This window comes from Mustela erminea, chromosome 1 (genome assembly GCF_009829155.1).
Source record: "Mustela erminea isolate mMusErm1 chromosome 1, mMusErm1.Pri, whole genome shotgun sequence".
In the NCBI taxonomy this organism is placed as follows: Eukaryota; Metazoa; Chordata; class Mammalia; order Carnivora; family Mustelidae; genus Mustela; species Mustela erminea.
The window spans coordinates 201,990,241-202,008,086 of record NC_045614.1 but is presented as its reverse complement, the minus strand read 5'-3'; the positions used below and the strand labels follow the sequence as shown (position 1 = coordinate 202,008,086).

General features: G+C 41.8%; 2 protein-coding genes across 2 annotated transcripts in view; one reads left to right on the top strand and one right to left on the bottom strand.

The window, feature by feature from the left end:
• Positions 1-14,137, bottom strand: part of JAM2 (junctional adhesion molecule 2) — a 63,390-nt gene extending 49,253 nt beyond the window's left edge. The window contains exon 1 of the mRNA XM_032353147.1: positions 13,852-14,137. Coding sequence (XP_032209038.1) covers positions 13,852-13,918 — 67 coding nt within the window. The 5' untranslated portion in view covers positions 13,919-14,137. The remainder of the gene's footprint in view (positions 1-13,851) is intronic.
• MRPL39 (mitochondrial ribosomal protein L39) overlaps positions 13,262-17,846 on the top strand; it is a 48,776-nt gene continuing 44,191 nt past the window's right edge. The window contains exon 1 of the mRNA XM_032353122.1: positions 13,262-13,574. The gene's annotated coding sequence lies outside the window, so the exon portion shown is untranslated. The remainder of the gene's footprint in view (positions 13,575-17,846) is intronic.

Here is a 17,846-nt window from a genome sequence, read left to right as displayed (position 1 = left end):
TGTCATGAATACACTTAAAAACCTGTTTGTCATCTTTAAATCAATTGCCTTCATTTTTTTTTTTTTTCTCACTTTTGGTTCTCGAATTGCCTCTAATTTGGCCACAGTGAGTCTTTTCATGTTGCATCCTGTGTCCTTTAGACACGACCCCATTAACTTTGAAGAGTTTTCTTGCTTTCTGGCACAACAAAATAAATGTTTCCAGGGTTATATATGTCCAACCCTAAATATGGAATCAGATGTTCCTCCAAAGGGTCCCCGGTCACTGCTAGGAATGGTATTTAGAGATCACAATGTGTATGCTGACTTTTATAGTGTTGTAGGATAGATTTCATTCCTATTCCCAACTTCTCTATTTCCCTTCCCACTTATTATCACGTGATATCCAGGGCGTCCTGGCTGGTAGGATGCACTTCCCCAGCCCACTTGCAGTTTTGACCGTGGGATTGTTCTCACCAACAAACATACGCTCTGGTAAGTGGAAGCTTTAAGAACAAACACATAGTTTTTAGTCGGTCTCTTGCTTTTCCTGTGGCCACAAGCACTGTCTGTCCCAAACGGGGTCGGCTCCTTCAGCCTGGGGCCTGGAATGAGAGCGAGACATGCAGAGCCCCAGATTCTGCTGCTGACATGGGGCCCCCAAAAAGGGATGCAGGCAAAAGTTCTGTGTATGGTGGCAAACTACTGAGATTTCTTAGGTTATCTGTCACTTGATTGAAATGAACTGATACAAGTTGTGATTTAATCTAGGCTTTTTTAGTAGACAGAGATAAGAAATACGCAGTTTAGGAACAAGAAAGCATTAGGAGTTCATGCTGACATTTTCAATTCAAATATACATAATAGGACTTTTACCATTTTAAAAACATAATACTTGTATCTCTTTTTTTCCTTCACTGAAAATCTTGATATCTATGCTATTATAATTATTGATTTGCATTATCCTGTAGTATAACTTCAACATAACACCACTGTTTTCAATTATTTTCACTGAAAATGTATTTGCAGCTTTATTTATTTATTTGTTTGTTTATCTTTTTGCAGCTTTATTTATCCTTAAAATGAATTCTACTATTCAGTGGTATATTATATTCTAAACTCAGACTGGAAAAATTCTTTCCTCTGCATGGTTAGTTACATCAATAGTTTGGTACACAGTAGGTTCATTTCTGCTTGTTTCCAATTAAAAAAAAAAGATTTTATGTATCTATTTGACAGAGATCACAAGTGGGCAGAGAGGCAGGCAGAGAGAGAGGGGGAAGCAGGCTCCCCACTGAGCAGAGAGCCCGATGCAGGGCTCGATCCCAGGACCCTGGGACCACGACCTGAGCCCTAGGCAGAGGCCCCAACCCACTGAGCCACCCAGGTTCCCCTATTTTCAATTTTTAAGATGGCCATGTTAGTGAATTTTTATTTGAAACAGAACACTTAAGTTTTCACAACCAAATCGGTGTAGTAAGTTAATAAGAGAAACAAGTTCCGTTTCTGCCCCTTTCCATCCATTGTGAGTGGCTTTCATTTAACCTTCCAGTATTTCTTCCTTACACAGAATATAGCATGTTACATTATACTGTTCTGCACCTGGCTTTTTTCCTTTGCTATACTAACACACGGAGATCACCCTTGATCCCTTTTATGGATATACAGCATGCCACTCTGTTCTTTGTTCAGCCAATCTCTTCTTGATGGGCGTTTGATTGTTTTCAATCTTCTTTATAATAAATAATTTTGAAATAAATAATACCATGCATCAATCATGTTCTATTTTTTTTTTAAGATTATTTATTTATTTATTTGAGAGAGAGCATGAGTGAGGAGAAGGTCAGAGGGAGAAGCAGACTCCCCATGGAGCTGGGAGTCCAATGTGGGACTCGATCCCGGGACTCCAGGATCATGACCTGGGCTGAGGCAGTCGTCCAACCAACTGAGCCACCCAGGCGTCCCAATCATGTCCTATGTTTTGCAAATACAGCTTTGGAATAGGCTCCCAGTAGTGAAGTTGATGAGTCAGAGTAGAAATGCAATGTTCCTACATATTGTTAAATTCTTCTCCATAGCAGATCACTGCACAGCCCCTTAGCAGTCAGAGTGCCTGTTTGCTCACAGCTTCAATAACAGAAGATGCAGATGAGTTATGTGTTTTTGCTAATCTGGCAGGGAAGAGATATTATCTTTGTGGCAGTTTAATTTGCATTTAAGTGATGTTGAGTGCAGTGTCATATCCGAAAGAACTATTAAAATTTTTCTCTGGGAACTCGGGTTTGTGTTGTATGTGAGCCATTTTTCTATTTTGTTCTTTATATTTTTATTTCTTTCCATTTTTTCAGGGCTTGTTGCATGTCAGTGACAATACTCTTAGGCTGAGACTTATGAGACTGAGAACCTTCTGGTTGAGATTCGGAGTGCAGATGTCTTTTTCCCAATTAGTCATTTGCCTTTTGATTTTTTATGGTATTTTAGTATTTTTTCTGAGCAGATGCTCTTTTGATATATAGTTTTAATTTTTAATTTTTTAAGGATTTTATTACTTATTGATTTGAGAGAGAGAGTGAAGGAGAAGAGCACAATCAGGGGGAGCAGCAGAGGGAGAGGGAGAAGCAGACTCCCTGCCGTGCAGGGAGCCCGATGTGGGACTTGATCCCAGGACCCTGGGATCATGACCTGAGCCAGAGGCAGACGCTTAACCAGCTGAGCCACCCAGGTGTCCTTGATATATAGTTTTAGTTAAAAGAACGCATCCATGCTTTTGTTATTTTGAGAGGGTGAATTTATTACTTATTGACATTTGGATCTTTGATTCATTGGGAGTTTATCCTCATGTACACTGTCAGGATCCTATCATTTTCCCTCAAATAGCTACCCAATTGTAACCATATCTATTAAGCATTCTCCATGGTTTAAGATGCTTCTATTTTATAGAGAGGTAAATGGAAAGACACATCTCACATCTCTACTAAATTTCCAAATGAACTAGGGCCAATTCCTGGACTTTATATTCTGTTCCATTGGTCTGTCATCCTATTCCTATACCAGCCTCACAGTATTTTAATGATAGAGGTTTTGTCAAGTGCTATAATCTAGGGCAAACATCACCTCATTTCCACCCAAAGGCACTACTGCTGATTTATTTTTCATTACCTCATTTGTCTGATACTTATTTTATATATATCTTATAATTACATCATATATTGATGCAGAAATACATGCATATCATTCAATACCGAAAACGTATGTTGGGGCATATGCTCTTTTTAAGAGAAGTAGGACATGGAATAAAAAAAGTCTGAAGAACTAGCTCTCCAGGCAGGTGTTTTTTGAATATTTTAGCATCCTCATTCAGATTTTCTGGGAGAGTGGCACAGTAGGGCTGAAAATCTTAGGATGCCTCTAATCTTGGCATTTGCGATAGAAGAATACCCTTGGACCTAGCAGATGAGTCACCTGATCCAGAAGAAAGTTTTTCACTTTCTTCTTTTTCACTGCAAGAAGATATAATTACTGGACAAGAATGCCTAAGAAAACCATCTTTGGTTTGGAAATAAAGATCAGTTTATCAGGCCCTCCTTTCTTTTTTAGCAAACTTTTACCTACCATGAAGCGTGGATTGCTATGGTACCAATTGAGTGGCAAAGAGATTGGACCATGAGGGTCAAGTCTGGAATCCCCTGCTCCGGGCAGTACTTGCACAACTCTCTACCATTCTGTGCTGTAGTTTATCTCAGGCACCTTGCGAAGAGGTATTGTTGGATTCATCTGAACCTTTAATCAGTGCTTACTAAGTCAAGAGGAGGTTACATTAGTTTTTGTGTGTGTGTTTTGTTTTGTTTACAATACAAGAAGGCATCAAGCAATCACCAAAACTTCTTAAAACTCTATAGGGCAGACCAGTCTCTGTATTACCTTGTCAGTCTAAACTCTAGGGACACTATAGTTCATGAGAAGGAGGAAGTTCTAAGAGCAGTCAAATTGTGCATTCATTACGTAATATTCACCCTATACATGTCCTTGAATCCTTAGTATTAAAATGTCATTTTATGAAGCTAAGAAGCAAATAAACATTAAACTCCAGGTTACTTACCTCTATTCAGTTAAGTATTAGAGAATCGTCATGTGCCAGGCAGGATTCTAGGTGCTAGAGACACAAAGATGTATTTTCTCTGTCCTCGACAAGTTCACAATCCAGACAGAAACACATGTAAGCATGGTGACAAAAGCAAACGGACAAACAAAAAAACATGGTGACAGTATAGCCCAGTAAGTACAAAAGAGAACCAGGAACCTACCAAGAACACCAGGAGTATAATATATGTGGGTAGACTTCAGCTTTGAGCAATGGATGAGCTGGAAAGAGTTCAAGAGAAAGAGAGGGTTTAGACCTTCAGGGAGTAATTGCACTTGCCACAGGGAGAAAACCGGGACAATAACAACACAAGAAAAGAGAAGATGGCAGGGAAGGAGAAACATTGTATCTAAAATGACAGAGTTGTTCACTCCTTTACACACACCCACAAAGGCAGGGCATAAAGCACCTGACTTGTTCTGGGACCAAAAGCACTGTATGGGGCCAAAGTCCAATGATCCACAGCTCCAATCACCTTATGTGGAATTTTTATCCTATTTTTTAATGACCTAGCCTACTGCTGTGTTTAGATTACTAAAAAAATAGACCCTTGGGTTACTGTTTATTCTACGGTGGGCGTTCAACTTCTGATCAGAACCCATTCCTATTTTAAAGTGCCTCTAGAGCATTTTTAAAGACATTAGCACAATCCTTCGTTTTCAGATTTAGCACTTTCCCCGTAGTTCAACATGTTCCCTTTTTATCTGCGGTCATCACTTCTTTGGTCTCCTTTAAAAATAGTAACAGTTTGCACTTGTCTGTAAGTCTTAGCTGGTGCTGGTGTTGGTCTTCTCTGGGCGTTGGCCCTTATCCTCTACTCCGGACTTTTTTCATAGCATCGGAGTTGGAATTTTTCCCTTTCTAGATTTGATCACTGGTTTGGGAGTTTATTTCCCCTCTGTTTTGTTATATTCATTTTGTTTCACTACTTACTTTTGTTGGTTTTAATTAGATGGTAACCCCTGCTGCACTTCAGCTTAAGGATTTTAAAGGCCTCTGCAAGGTGTTATCATGGTCCTATTTGTGAGATAGCTTTGGGTTGTGGCTTAATTACTAGTAAAAATAAATTTTTGCATGGGGAGCCTGAGTGGCTCAGTGTGTTAAGCTTCCAACTCTTGGTTTAGCTGAGGTCAAGCTCTCATGAGTTGTGGGATCAAACAAACCCCAACCCACCAGCCCTCTGTGCTCAGCAGGGAGCCTGTGAGTGTGCTTGGGGTTCTCTCCCTCTGCTCCTCCCCTCACTTACATGCACGCTCTACCTCCCTCTAAAATAAATCTTTAAGAAACTAAAAAATAAAGTTTTGCAGAAAGGCATAGAATATCATATATAATATGATTTGATTTGTTGGAAGGTGAAAACAATAAGCGTAGTAAATTTTTATTTTTATTATTTGACTTTTTTTTTTAAAAAAAGATTTTATTTATTTATTTGACAGGCAGAGATCACAAGTAGGCAGAGAGGCAGGCAGAGAGAGAGAGATGTAGCAGGCTCCCGGCTGAGCAGAGAGCTCAATGTGGGGCTCGATCCCAGGACCCTGGGATCATGACCTGAGCCGAAGGCAGCGGCTTTAACCCACTGAGCCACCTAGGCGCCCCTATTATTTTACTTTTTTAGAGATTTTATTTGTTTATTTGGAAAAGAGACACACAGCAAGAGAGGGAACACAAGCAGGGGGAGTGTGAGAGGGAGAAGCAGGCTTCCTGCAGAGCAGGGAGCCCGATGTGGGGCTGGATCCCAGAACCCTGGGATCAATACCTGAGCTGAAGGCAGACACTTAACAACTGAGCCACCCAGGCACCCCTGATTTTTATTTTTAAAGAAGCTATACAAGTATGCTCTTATATACTGGAACTGTACTTTCCCCCCAATTTTTCTGGACTATATGCAAAAAGTTTAAGAGTAGGCTATCTGTAAGGAGTGGAATAGAAGTCAGGGAGCTAGAAAGGAGAGTTATTTTTCATTTCTGTACTGTTTGAATTTACCAGATACATACCTTTTTCTAAGTAAAATGTGTAAGTAAATGCATTCAGCAATGATCTATTCTTTGTCTTGAATTATGCCCATAAATAAAGTATTTAGCAAGTTTTTACAGTGTGAGCAAAGCTAAAACTAAAAACAGCAGGTGACTGCTTTGACAAAAGGAGAGTGAGTGATCTGGAAACACCTAGAATGAAGGAGAAAGACCAAATTAGGCTTTTTTACTCCTTACCAGTATAAAAACAACTCAGTCCCAAACTGTCCCTATGAAAAATTTTGAAAACTAAAACAAAACAGAAAATTTAGCAAAACAAAGTAAAAATGCCAATGACCTACGAAGAGAGAGAAAGGCAAAATTCTTCAGTAAAGAACTAAAACTTCCATCTGTTAAAATCATAAGCATTCTTGGGGCACCTGGGTAGCTCAGATGGTTAAGCATCTACTCTTGATTTTGGCTCAGCTCATGATCTCTGGGCCCTAGGATCAAGCCCTGCTTCGGGCTCTGTGCTCAGTGGGGAGTCTGCTTGGGGTTGGGGATTCTCTCTCTACCTCTAAATTAAAAAAAGAAGAAGAAGAAGACGACGACGACGACGAAGATCACAAGAATTCTTGCTCAGGACTGTGTGAGCCAAGACAGTGGAGAGCTAAGAGTATAGCTCTTGAAACGCCTTCATAGGACTGGTCCAGTAGTTCTTTGCTTTTCTGTTCATAAAATGTGGGAACAATTTAAACTGTAAACATTTCCAAACCCTTCACCAGCCTGAGGATTCCAAGAGTAGGATTCTGCGGGTCCTGTTAGCAGGCATTCATCTGAGCACACACATTCTCTCCTTCTCTCCCCTGCTTCCTCTCTCCCCGTCTCTCACCTCTACCCCTCTATCTCTCTATCTCTCTCTGTGTCTCCATCTCTCTCTTACAGGCATACCCTCACATGCTTAGTAACACAGAAGGACACGCTTCTCCCCAACAAATCTACTCCAATCATCCTCCTAAGGATGGCAAATTGGGAATAAGGTAAAAACAAAGCTAAGGGAAGACAACCCCCGGGGGGTGGGGGGGCAGAGAGAATAATATTGAAAGACCATAACTAGTAGCCCCAAAAGCTAGTTTCATGTTTAGATGTCGAGAGCTGAAGAGAGAGTTGGAAAAACGTGCAGCATACGCCATTTTAAATTCCTTAAAAACCAAAGGGTTGTTTTCCTCAAATCCTGATAAAATTTAATTAACTACATTCCAGATTTAAAACAACTTTCTGTGGGTGAATGTAAATGTCTAATTATACATGTACCTGTACATGTTTTCAACCAGCCATATAAAAGGCATACTTAGGAAGTCACAGCCTGGACCCCTCCAATAACGTCTCACGGGGCTCCCGCTTCCATTTCCCCCCATCCTGCCCATTCTCCACACTGCATACAATGTGCTCTCTTTGAAAGGCAAATCTAACTGGTGCTCAGTGTTTAAAAGCCTTCAATGGCTTCTCCTAGTCTTTAGGATAAATCCAAAATCCTAAATATGTCCCACAAGGCCCTCTTACCACCTGGCTGCTGTCTCTGGTCTTCCCCTGTCCTCCATGCTCTGGCTATAGGGGACTTCTTCTGCTTCCTTATTGCTTTTGCTCAAGTACCTCTCTACAGCACTGTTCCTCTGTATCTGGGATGGTCTGCCCTCTCCTTCAGTTGCCTGGCATATTCTTTTCATGTAGATAGACAGGTGTCTATATATATGTGTGAATATTGTGTAATAATACAAATATATCTGTGTATTTTGCAATAAAACTTTAAAAAACACATTTTAAAATAAATTCTTTAAATAATAAAAATGAATAAAACAAACTGTTAATATTAGTATAATACTTATGAAACAGCCTATTATTTGTGCTTGGATAGGACTCTCAGAAATGTAGGAAATCCATTATAAATGATAATATGAATGTTTAGCTCCACTGACCCCAAATATTATCAATAATAACAAGACCAGTTTTCCAAGTGCTATGTATGCTATAAATGTGTACACATTTAATTTACCTTACACCCCTACGAAGTAAGTCTATTATTGGGATTATCACCATTACAGATTGGTAAACCAACACACAGAGAAATCAAATAGCTTGTACCAGATCATACAGTTAGCTAGCAAATTAACACAGAATTCAGCATCAGAGTACATGTTCTTTACTGCTACACTACATGATTTGAAATAGATCTCAAAAACTACAGTTCTACATCACTATAAATTATAATTTAAAGGTAAAAGTTATGGTTGCTCCATGGGATCTAGAATATTCTTGGCTACAATGCTGATTACACTGTTACTGTGTACATCCTAATTTTGGTTGGTGTCATGGTTTCCCAGAGATGGCCACATCCTAATCCCAGGAGCCTAAAACACGGTACCTTACATGGTAAATGGGAATTAAGGTTGTAGGTAGAATTAAAGTTGCTAACCAGCTAACTTTGGGATCGATAGATTAATCTGGATTACCTAGGTGGGTCCAATGAGTCCAATGTAAGTGTAAGGGTCCTTATAAGTGGAAGAGGGAGGTATATGAGAGAAAACAGATTTATGGAAGCCTAGCATTGCTGGCTTCAAAGCTGGAGGAATGGGGCCACCAGTCAGTGGCCTCTAGAAGCTGGGAAAACAGCTTGGAAGCTGATTCTCCATTCGAATCTCCAGAAGATAGCTGCCCTTCTCATGCTTTGATTTTAGCCTAGTGAGACCTATTTCAGATTTCTAGCCTCTAGAACTTTAAGATAATAAATCTGTGTTATATTCAATTTATGGTGATTGTTTCTGCAGCAACAGAAAAATAATATAGTTGGGTTGTTTTTCTGAGTTCTGGTCACGTTAATAGTAACACCTCCCAAGAAAACAGTACCCAGTTTTAAGTTTTCTTTCTCTGCTTTTGCCAAAGCAAGCCCTTGACCTAGATTCTGATTCCCCCCTTTTCTATACTGACCTTTGTCTTCCTCAAGGCATCAATCTGGCAATCCAGGTATACTGGAGTACTGACTCAGCGGTGCTATGGCATGAGAAGGTCATTAAAAAAAAATGGCCTGTACAGATTTCTTCTGGTCCCACTTCAACAAACGCAGCAGCTCTAGCTTCCCCAGTTCAAAACATCTTCTCTACCAACAAGGCCTACTGGAGGAAACCGATGTGATAGAAACCATGGGTAGAGAAAACATGTGTAAATGCACATGCGCTCCTCTCATTAAACTGCTCTGGTGGAAGGAAAATGAATATCATCAGCCTTAGGGAATTAACTGTTATCTTTATGTTGACTTTTTGTTTTAGATGTCTTCCTTTGGGTTTTGTTTTTTTTGGGGGGGGGGTTAGACTTCTTCCTTTTGAATGTCATCTCTGTCTCAGTTTTAAAACCATTATCAGGTGTACCAGCAAGCCCAATCTGACCAATATGTTCATCAGATAATTAAGACCATGCCAGGAAGAAACCAGTCTTCCTCTGCAGATTGATGATGATGCTTTGTTCTTAACAATGTTTACAGAGGGCAGACTTTTCCTGGCACTGGTTCCCTGGAGTACTCTTTTGGGTCAGTTCCGCCACCAGGGCAGAACTTTGGGATTTTGCAGAAACTCCAGACCTCTCCCTGCTCCCCAGTCCTTATCAGCTGATGAGAGATTACTGAGTCAGGCCAAGTAAGCCTGGCTTGGGTTCCGGTCCAGAATTGAGGACCGTTACCAGTACACGGCTATCAGTTACATTCAACTTTGTCTGATGTAATGCTTTGCTTAAATGTCACCTCAGAGAAATCCGACACCTCACCTACCTAGGATTAGTTACAGCTTCATGATTTATATTGCAATCATTAATTCCATCCATCCATTTTTCCACGTCCTCCACTCATGCCCTTCCTATCTGATCAACAGACATCTATTTACACCTCCTACTAACCAGGTGCTTTGCTTAGCAATGTACATAGAATGGTGAGCAAACATGAAAAAACTCCTTCCCTCATGGAGTTCCCACTTTCATGGTAAAGAAAAACGCAGTTTCATAAACACACACGTAAACGTCCATATATCAACAGGTGCACTGAACTGGTAGTCCAATTAACAACAGCAGCAGCAACCACCAAAATCTTCCAGACGACTAAGAAAGAAATAAGAATATAGACAAATGGAAATAAAAGAATGGAATAAGCATGATATTATATATAATAGGATTGGGACAAAAGGGTGCTGCAGTTATATTTGGGGATGGATATTAAGAAGATAAGTATGTAATTAAAGAATAAAAATCCATAAGGTCTTTTTTTTTTTGAATGAAGACAGTGAAAGGAGTTAACTGCTCAGAGCGAAAAAGGAGAGAAGCCCAATTATCTGTGGAACAAATTCTCAGATCTTCAAATCCCAGTTCCGTTTCTTTCTAGCCTACATGAATGAGCTTTCTTTGAGCCTTGGGGGACATTATCTGTAATCTGAAGATTTGCTCTGTTTCATGCATTTTCTGAGAACTTAAAAAGAGAGACTATTCAAAAAAGTCCTTAGAACAGTATCTGATATATACAAAGTCTTTAATATACAGTTGTTGGATCTGGACATGAAACCTGAGTGGATAAATCACAAATAGGACTGTGGAGTGAAACTTAGCCCTGAAAAACTTTCTTGTTTTTCAACAACACTCTGATAGCAATGAGTGTACCCAATTCCTGTTTCTTGGTTTCTCTCATCCAAGATCATACTCAATGCCTACATCTTGGTTTCTCCCATCCAAGTACTAAGGAGGCCCAACCCTGCTTATCTTCTGAGATGAGATGAAATCAGGTGTATTCAGGGTGGTATGCGGTAGACTCAAATCTTGGTTTCTAATACCATTCTCCAATAAAAGGAACCAGCACTCTGTGGAGAAATGGCTGATTCTAGGACTGGATCAGGGAACATAAAAGATCAGCCTGAAGCACTTTGTGTTACCAAAAAGCAAGGACTTGCTAAGCAAAACAAACAGAAATGCATATATATATAATATATTATATATAATATATTATATATATAATATATATATTATATATTATATATATAATATATATCAAAGGATATATATTATTGATATACCCCATCATTATATATATAATGATGGGGTATATTAGAGGATACAGAAACCACTAGAAGAACTCCTAGTGGCCAAAGCTGGAAGAACTTTAGTACTAAAATAAATAAAATCATATTTGACAATAATCCAAAGTATAAAATAAATATTCATAAGCCCATACTGATATAGAAGTCATGAGAAAACATCAGAAAAACACAAATTACAGGATATTTTACAAAATACTTCACATGTACTCCTCAAACTTGTCAAGGTAATAAAAACCAAGGGAGTCTGAGGAACTGTCACAGCAAAGAGGAGCCTAAGGAGACAGAACGACTAAATAGAATAAAGTATTCTGAATTAGATCCTGAAATAAAAAAGGACATTAGGAAAAAATGAAGGAAATTTGAATAAAGTATGGACATTAGTTAATAATAATGTGCAAAAATTGTTTCATTAATTATGACATGTTTCATATTAGTATAAAATATAATTAAAAGGAGAAAGTTGGATGTGGTATATATGGAACTCTCCATACTATCTTCCCAATATTTCTTTAAATGTACTTGTACTCAGTTATAAAATAACTGAGCTTATTTTTAAAAAAGAAAGAAAGAAAGAAAGGGAACATTCTTGCAATGCCAGACCTTTTAGCATCCTGGGAACAACATAGAAAAGATCTACACATACTCCCAAATTATTCCCGCCACAGGAGTCAGGGTTAGAAGGACCAATAGTGGGGCGCCTGGGTGGTTTGGTGGGTTAAGCCTCTGCCTTCGGCTCAGGTTATGATCTCAGGGTCCTGGAATCAAACCGCATATGGGGCTCTCTCCTCAGCAGGAAGCCTGCTTCCCCCTCTCTATCTGCCTGCCTCTTTGCCTACTTGTGATTTCTCTCTGTCCGGTAAATAAATAAAATCTTTAAAAAAAAAAAAAAAAAAAAAAAAAAAGAAGGACCAATGGTTAGAGGCTCCTGGGTGGCTAAGATGGTTAAGCATCTGCCTTTGGTTCATATCATGATCCCAGGGTTCTGGGATTGAGGCCCGCATCAATTTCCCTGTTCAGTGGGGAGCCTGCTTCTCCCTCTCCCACTCCCCCTGCCTGTGCTTTCTCTGTGTTAAATAAATAAAAGCCTTTAAAAAAAAAAAAAAAAAAGAAAAGGTGTAGAGCCAGGGGGTTCAATTTACCCAAAGTCTGAAGAAGAGGTTTTTCTGCTCATTCATCTAAGCCTGTGTTTACCTCTTGGTTATTTCTTGGCTACACTTTCAAACTTAGGGTGTATTGTTTCTATTTTGATCGCTGAATAATAATAGAAGAGTAAAACCATTTTCTCTATTTTTAATTAGTGGTAATTGTAAAGCCAGTCATTTTTAATTTGAAATTTAGGATCATCAAATATATATATATAACTTTCCCAGCAGTTTTGTGACAATTCCTCTAGCCCGTCTGTTGCCCTTCACCATTCCTGCATTTTTTCTTTGTGTGCCCGATACGATACCAATTTCAAAACTGCATCATGGTTTTGTCGTGAGGACTTGCCTTCTTGGTTTGATTTTCTATAATATAGGTCAGCACATGTCCCTTCACCGAAACAACTTGCTCCTTCCTACCCCACTAAGGAACAAAGCTCACATCACGTTGAGTTCAGCAATACTCACTTCGGCAATAAGAGCGTGAGAAAAAGTCATTGTATTATGGTATTAGACACTCATCCGGCGGGTTATTTTAAATATTCCCAGAACTTGAATAGCAACAATAATAACCCATTCTATTGGAAAAAAAAAAAAAAAAAAAGAAGAAGAAGAAGAAAGAAAGAAAGGAAAAAAGAGAAAGAAAAACGAAACATAATAGAAAAAGGATTTCATTGCTGAAGTGCTTAAGATCTATTTCGATTTCCTCTATTCTCCTAAAAAGTTAACGCGAAGAAAACAAAATAATAGGATACCTTCCCAGGATTTTAAATCTCAGGAGCCCAGAATCCGTGAAAATCCTGTTTAGTACGACCCCGTGAAATGGGCCTTGGGACGTCCCCCCCACCCCCGTTTCATTCAGCTTCTGCCTCTTTCTAACAACCGTTCCGTCGGGCGTCCCCAGAGGACACAGCAGCTGGCTGGAGTCCCCAGACCACACGTCCCTCACTGAATATCGATGTGCAGGTGGAAAGGATAAAAGTAATTGTGGCTCAGCAGCCACCAACTCCCCTCATGCCCCTGCCCCACAAGGACACCGCCTTTCATCGCCGCAGTCGGAAGCCCCAGAAATCAAGGCAACTCGAACACCATCCCCTTCTCGGGCACTTCGCGTGCGGCCGGCGCCTGCCTCCCTCCGATGCCATCTTGAGATCCCGGCATCTTCCACGGAGCGAGTTTTGCATTCTGTGCGCGTCCCTGCGTCTATGAAAACTTACCCCAACTTTGGAAGAAGGTGAGAACCTGCGGGTGTGGACTCTTAATTTTCTCCCCCCAGAACGGACAGAATCAGATGCTATTTGCCATAAACCGGAGCCCCCCCGCGCCGCCCCGCGCCTGCCTGCACCCCCCGACCCCCGCTCGCTGGGTGCCAAGTCCGACGCCCCGCGGCGCACCCGCAGTCCAGGGCCCCAGAGACAGCGGTCAGCGAGCGCCGCGTCCAGGGGCCGGGGGTCTGCGGGGCCGCTCCCGGCGCGCGTGGGTGGGAGGGCGGAGGTACCCCCGCGACTTACAGCCCAGCGCGACCACCAGGTAGCGCAGCAGCAGCAGGAGGAGGCGGTGGCGGCTCCTCCTCGCCATCTTCCCGGGGTCCGAGCTGGCTGCTCCTCGGAGGCCGAGGGTCGCGGCGGCCGGAGCGCGGGAGGCCGGGCGCGGGGCCCCTGAACTTCTGGGGCAGGCGAGGCGGAGAGACTCGCTCCGCGGAGAGGAGGGGAGCGGGGGGCGGACCCTGATGGATGTCAGCTTCCCCCCGCCGGGGGCGCCTTCTCAGCTGGCCGCCTAGGGGCAGGTCTGGCCCGTCCCGGGCTGGGGGGCGGGGGGGCCTGGGCTGTGCCTTTTGTGCGGTGAGGGGTGGGAGGGGGGAGGGCCGTGGACGCCGGACGAGGTGTGGGCTGGGTCCTAATGAGGGGGCCGGAGGCGGCGAGGAGCGGAAGGGAAGCCCTGGCGGGCGTCCCCCCGCCCCCGCGCCACCGGGATTGATCGGCTTTGTGTCTGGTCCGGCGCGGGGCTGCCAGCTGTCCCCGGGGCCAGCAGCCCGGGGGCGGGCGGCGCGGGCCGCGGGGGCTGGGGCGAGGCGGCGGTGGAGGGCAACTCTGCCTGCCTCGCTCCAACTCCTGTCTTCCTTCTCCGTGGCACAAAACTTTTTGGGGTTTTTCAGCCTAGGGGTGGAGATTTGGGGAAAATTTCTGGCCAACGGGAGAAGTTGCGGGGGAGGCGCTCGAGGGAGATGGGGCTCGCGGGCTCCTCCTTGGACGCCAGAGTTGGGGTGGGGGGGAAAGCAATCAAGACTCGTGCTGGAAGCCAGGACTCGGATTTTAGCAATAGCCTTGGCCCCTTCTCAGTCTAAGCATTTTGCTCTTTGGAGAGTTGAGCTGTGTTTTGTGTTCCTTGCTTTTCACGTGTCAGAGTTGGAAGTTCATCTAACGGTGTAAAATATTTATCATGTTTCTTTCCAGTTACATAACTGCTGCCTGTGGAGTTTTCCACATGTTAAAACTCTACAGCTGCCCTTTGTCAGGTTTATTTTTGGTCTACTGTGCTTTTAAAAGGGAAACCCATTATGAATGCTCTGTTGCCTTCTTTAAAATTGACCCGCACTTATACTGCACACACTCCAAGGGCTAAACAGACAATTTTTGTATTTACTCCCCAGGGACCAAAAATGTCTGGTGCATTCAAGAATAGTGACAGGTCTGGAAAAAAGACCATTCCCAAGAGAAAAAAAAATGTTATACATCAGTTTTTTTTTTTTTTTAAGGTAGAATAATGGATTAAGTACTGAATAAAAGACAGTTGGTTTAGTGGGGTGCACATGAAGAATTTAGCTCACTGGACAAAGGCGACCAGAGTTGAGATATGCAGAACTGTGAGGAAGGAGCCATCCCTGCTGTTTCCTTGGTGACGGTGATGGAAGCTTGATACCCAAGGCAGGGTGGGGCAGAGGACCCAGATAGTCAAAATGGCCAAAACATTAGAGCTATACTTTAGTCAAGCAAGGAGAGAGGACACAGATTTAACAACAGACTTAGGCCAGTTTTTTCTGGGTGGCAACCAGAAAAATGTAATGCTTTACAAGAGAAGCTGATGGCGTTCTCTTTTCTCATTCTTGCCACTGTATATCTCTTTGAGTCCTCTCTAAAGATGCTCACAAAAAGACATACTTTTTTTTTATTAGTATTCTGTGGCATCCTATGTGAATAATTGATTCACCCATTATTTGTCACCCAGTTAAAGCATTTGCCAAATAGCTACATTGTGTCAGATGCTGGTGTATGATGAGGAGCTAGACTGAGTCTTTGCTGCACATGAGCTCATAGTCTTGAGACAGAGAGAGTCCCCTCTGGAAAGACCTCTAATATCACATGATAAGTGTTGTGGGAGAACAGAAAAAAGTAACAGCAGTTCTTATTGAGTGCTTTCTCAGTGGTGGAGTCTGGATAGCCTTAATCTAATCCCCCCAACAATGGTGTATGGCCAAAAATATTATCACTCCCACTTTACAGATGATAAAACTGGGCTAAGAGATTCTACTAACTTGTTCAAGGTCAAGGATAAGGGGATGTCTCTCTGTTGGAGAGTGTGTGCATGGCTTTAGGAGGCATGGAAAGTCACAGATTTTGAAGGAATAAAATAAGCAAAGGGCATGCTAGGTAGAGGAAGGAGCAGGATCGAAAGCTGGAAGATCTAAAAATTATGGCTTGTTTAGGTGAAGCAGTGTTCGACAGAGCTAGATGGTATGTGGGATTGGTGCAGAGGAGGCACAGGTGGCCAGAACTGAAAAGAGACTGGATTATGAGAGTCACTCAGTGTCATACTACAAACTCTAGACCTTATCCTATAGTTACAGAACTTTTGAAAGCACCATGATAGGATATTAAAAAAAAAAAAATCCATGTTTTAGAACTGTGCTGTTTAATATGGTAGCCTCTAGATCCATGAGGCTGTGTAGATTTGAATTCAATTAAATCTAAAATTGAGTTCTTCAGCCACACTAGCCATATTTGATGGTCTCAATAGCAACATAGGAGGTAATGGCTATCCTATTGGCTAGTGAAGATATAGAGCATTTCCATCATTTCAGAAAGTTCTACAAGACTCTGCTGCCTTAAAATGATGACTCCTATGGAAATATAGACTGGATTAGGGATAAGAGAATTAGAATGTTAGGCAAGTCTGAAAACTATTGCAATATTCTGGGAAAGAGATGAAGCATGAAGTAAATGGCCACAGTGGGATAAGTAAAGAAGCAGGTAGATTCTGATGATATTTCATAAACCTGGGTAACAGGATTAGGTCAGCAATTAGGTATAGAGGTGAGGAAGGGGAAAAGGTACCTGAGATGTTTTAGCCTGGATGGAATGATGTGGTGGTTATAAATTAACTGAGTAAGAAACATAGGGAGCATACATAGTTCCAGCCGTTTTGGAATGAGTTGACTCATTTGCTAGAATAGCTCACGGAATTCAGGGAAGTGTTCTGATTTACTATTACCTGTTTATAAAGAGGACACTACTGAACAGCCAGATGAAGTGATACATAAGGTGAGGGCTGGGAGAGTCCTAAGCACAAGAGCTTTTGCCCCATGGAGTTGGGGTGTGCCGTCCTCTTGGGGTATGGATACATTCACCAACCTGGAAGATCTCCGATCCCTGTGGTTAGAGGTTTTTATGGCAGTTTCATTAGGCAGATGTGACTGATGAAATCACTGGCCATTGGCGATTAACTCAGTCTCCAGCCCCTCTCCCCCTCTGGAGGTGTGGCATGGGGCTGAAAGTACTAACCCTCTAATCGTGCCTTGGTCTTTCTAGTGAGCAGCCCCCAATCTGAAGCTATCTAGGAGCCCCCAGCCACTAGACATCTCATTAGCATTCAAAAGACATTCATCATTCTGGAGATTCCAAGTGTCTTAGAAGCTTCTGTGTTAGGAAACAGGGACTAAGGTCAAATATTATAACAAAGATGCTCCTATCACCCATCACTCAGGAAATTACAAGGATTTTAGAAGCTCTGTACAAGGAGCCAGGGATGAAGACCAAATATATATTTCTTATTATATCACAATATCACACTATACACTCCAGCAATCATGCTTCTTGGTATTTATCCAAAGGAGTCAAGAATTTATGTCTACACAAAAACCTGCTCATGGATGTTTGGAACAACTTTATTCATAATTGTCAATCAAGATGTTCTTCAGCAGGCGAATGGAAAAATAAGCTGTGGTACATGCAGACAGTGCAATAAGATTCACAGCTAAAAAGAAACAAATCGATGAAAAAACCTGGAGGAACCTTAAATGCGTATTATTAAGTGAAAGAAGCCACAATCTGAAATGGCTACATATTGTTTGATTCTGACTATATGACATTCTGGAAATTCAAAGCTATGGAGGCAGCAAAAAGATCACTGGTTTCCAGGGATTAGGGAGAGACAGAGGGGTGGAATACAGAGGAGTTTTAGGGTAGCGAAACTACTCTGTATAATACTACAGTGGTGAATACATGTCAAA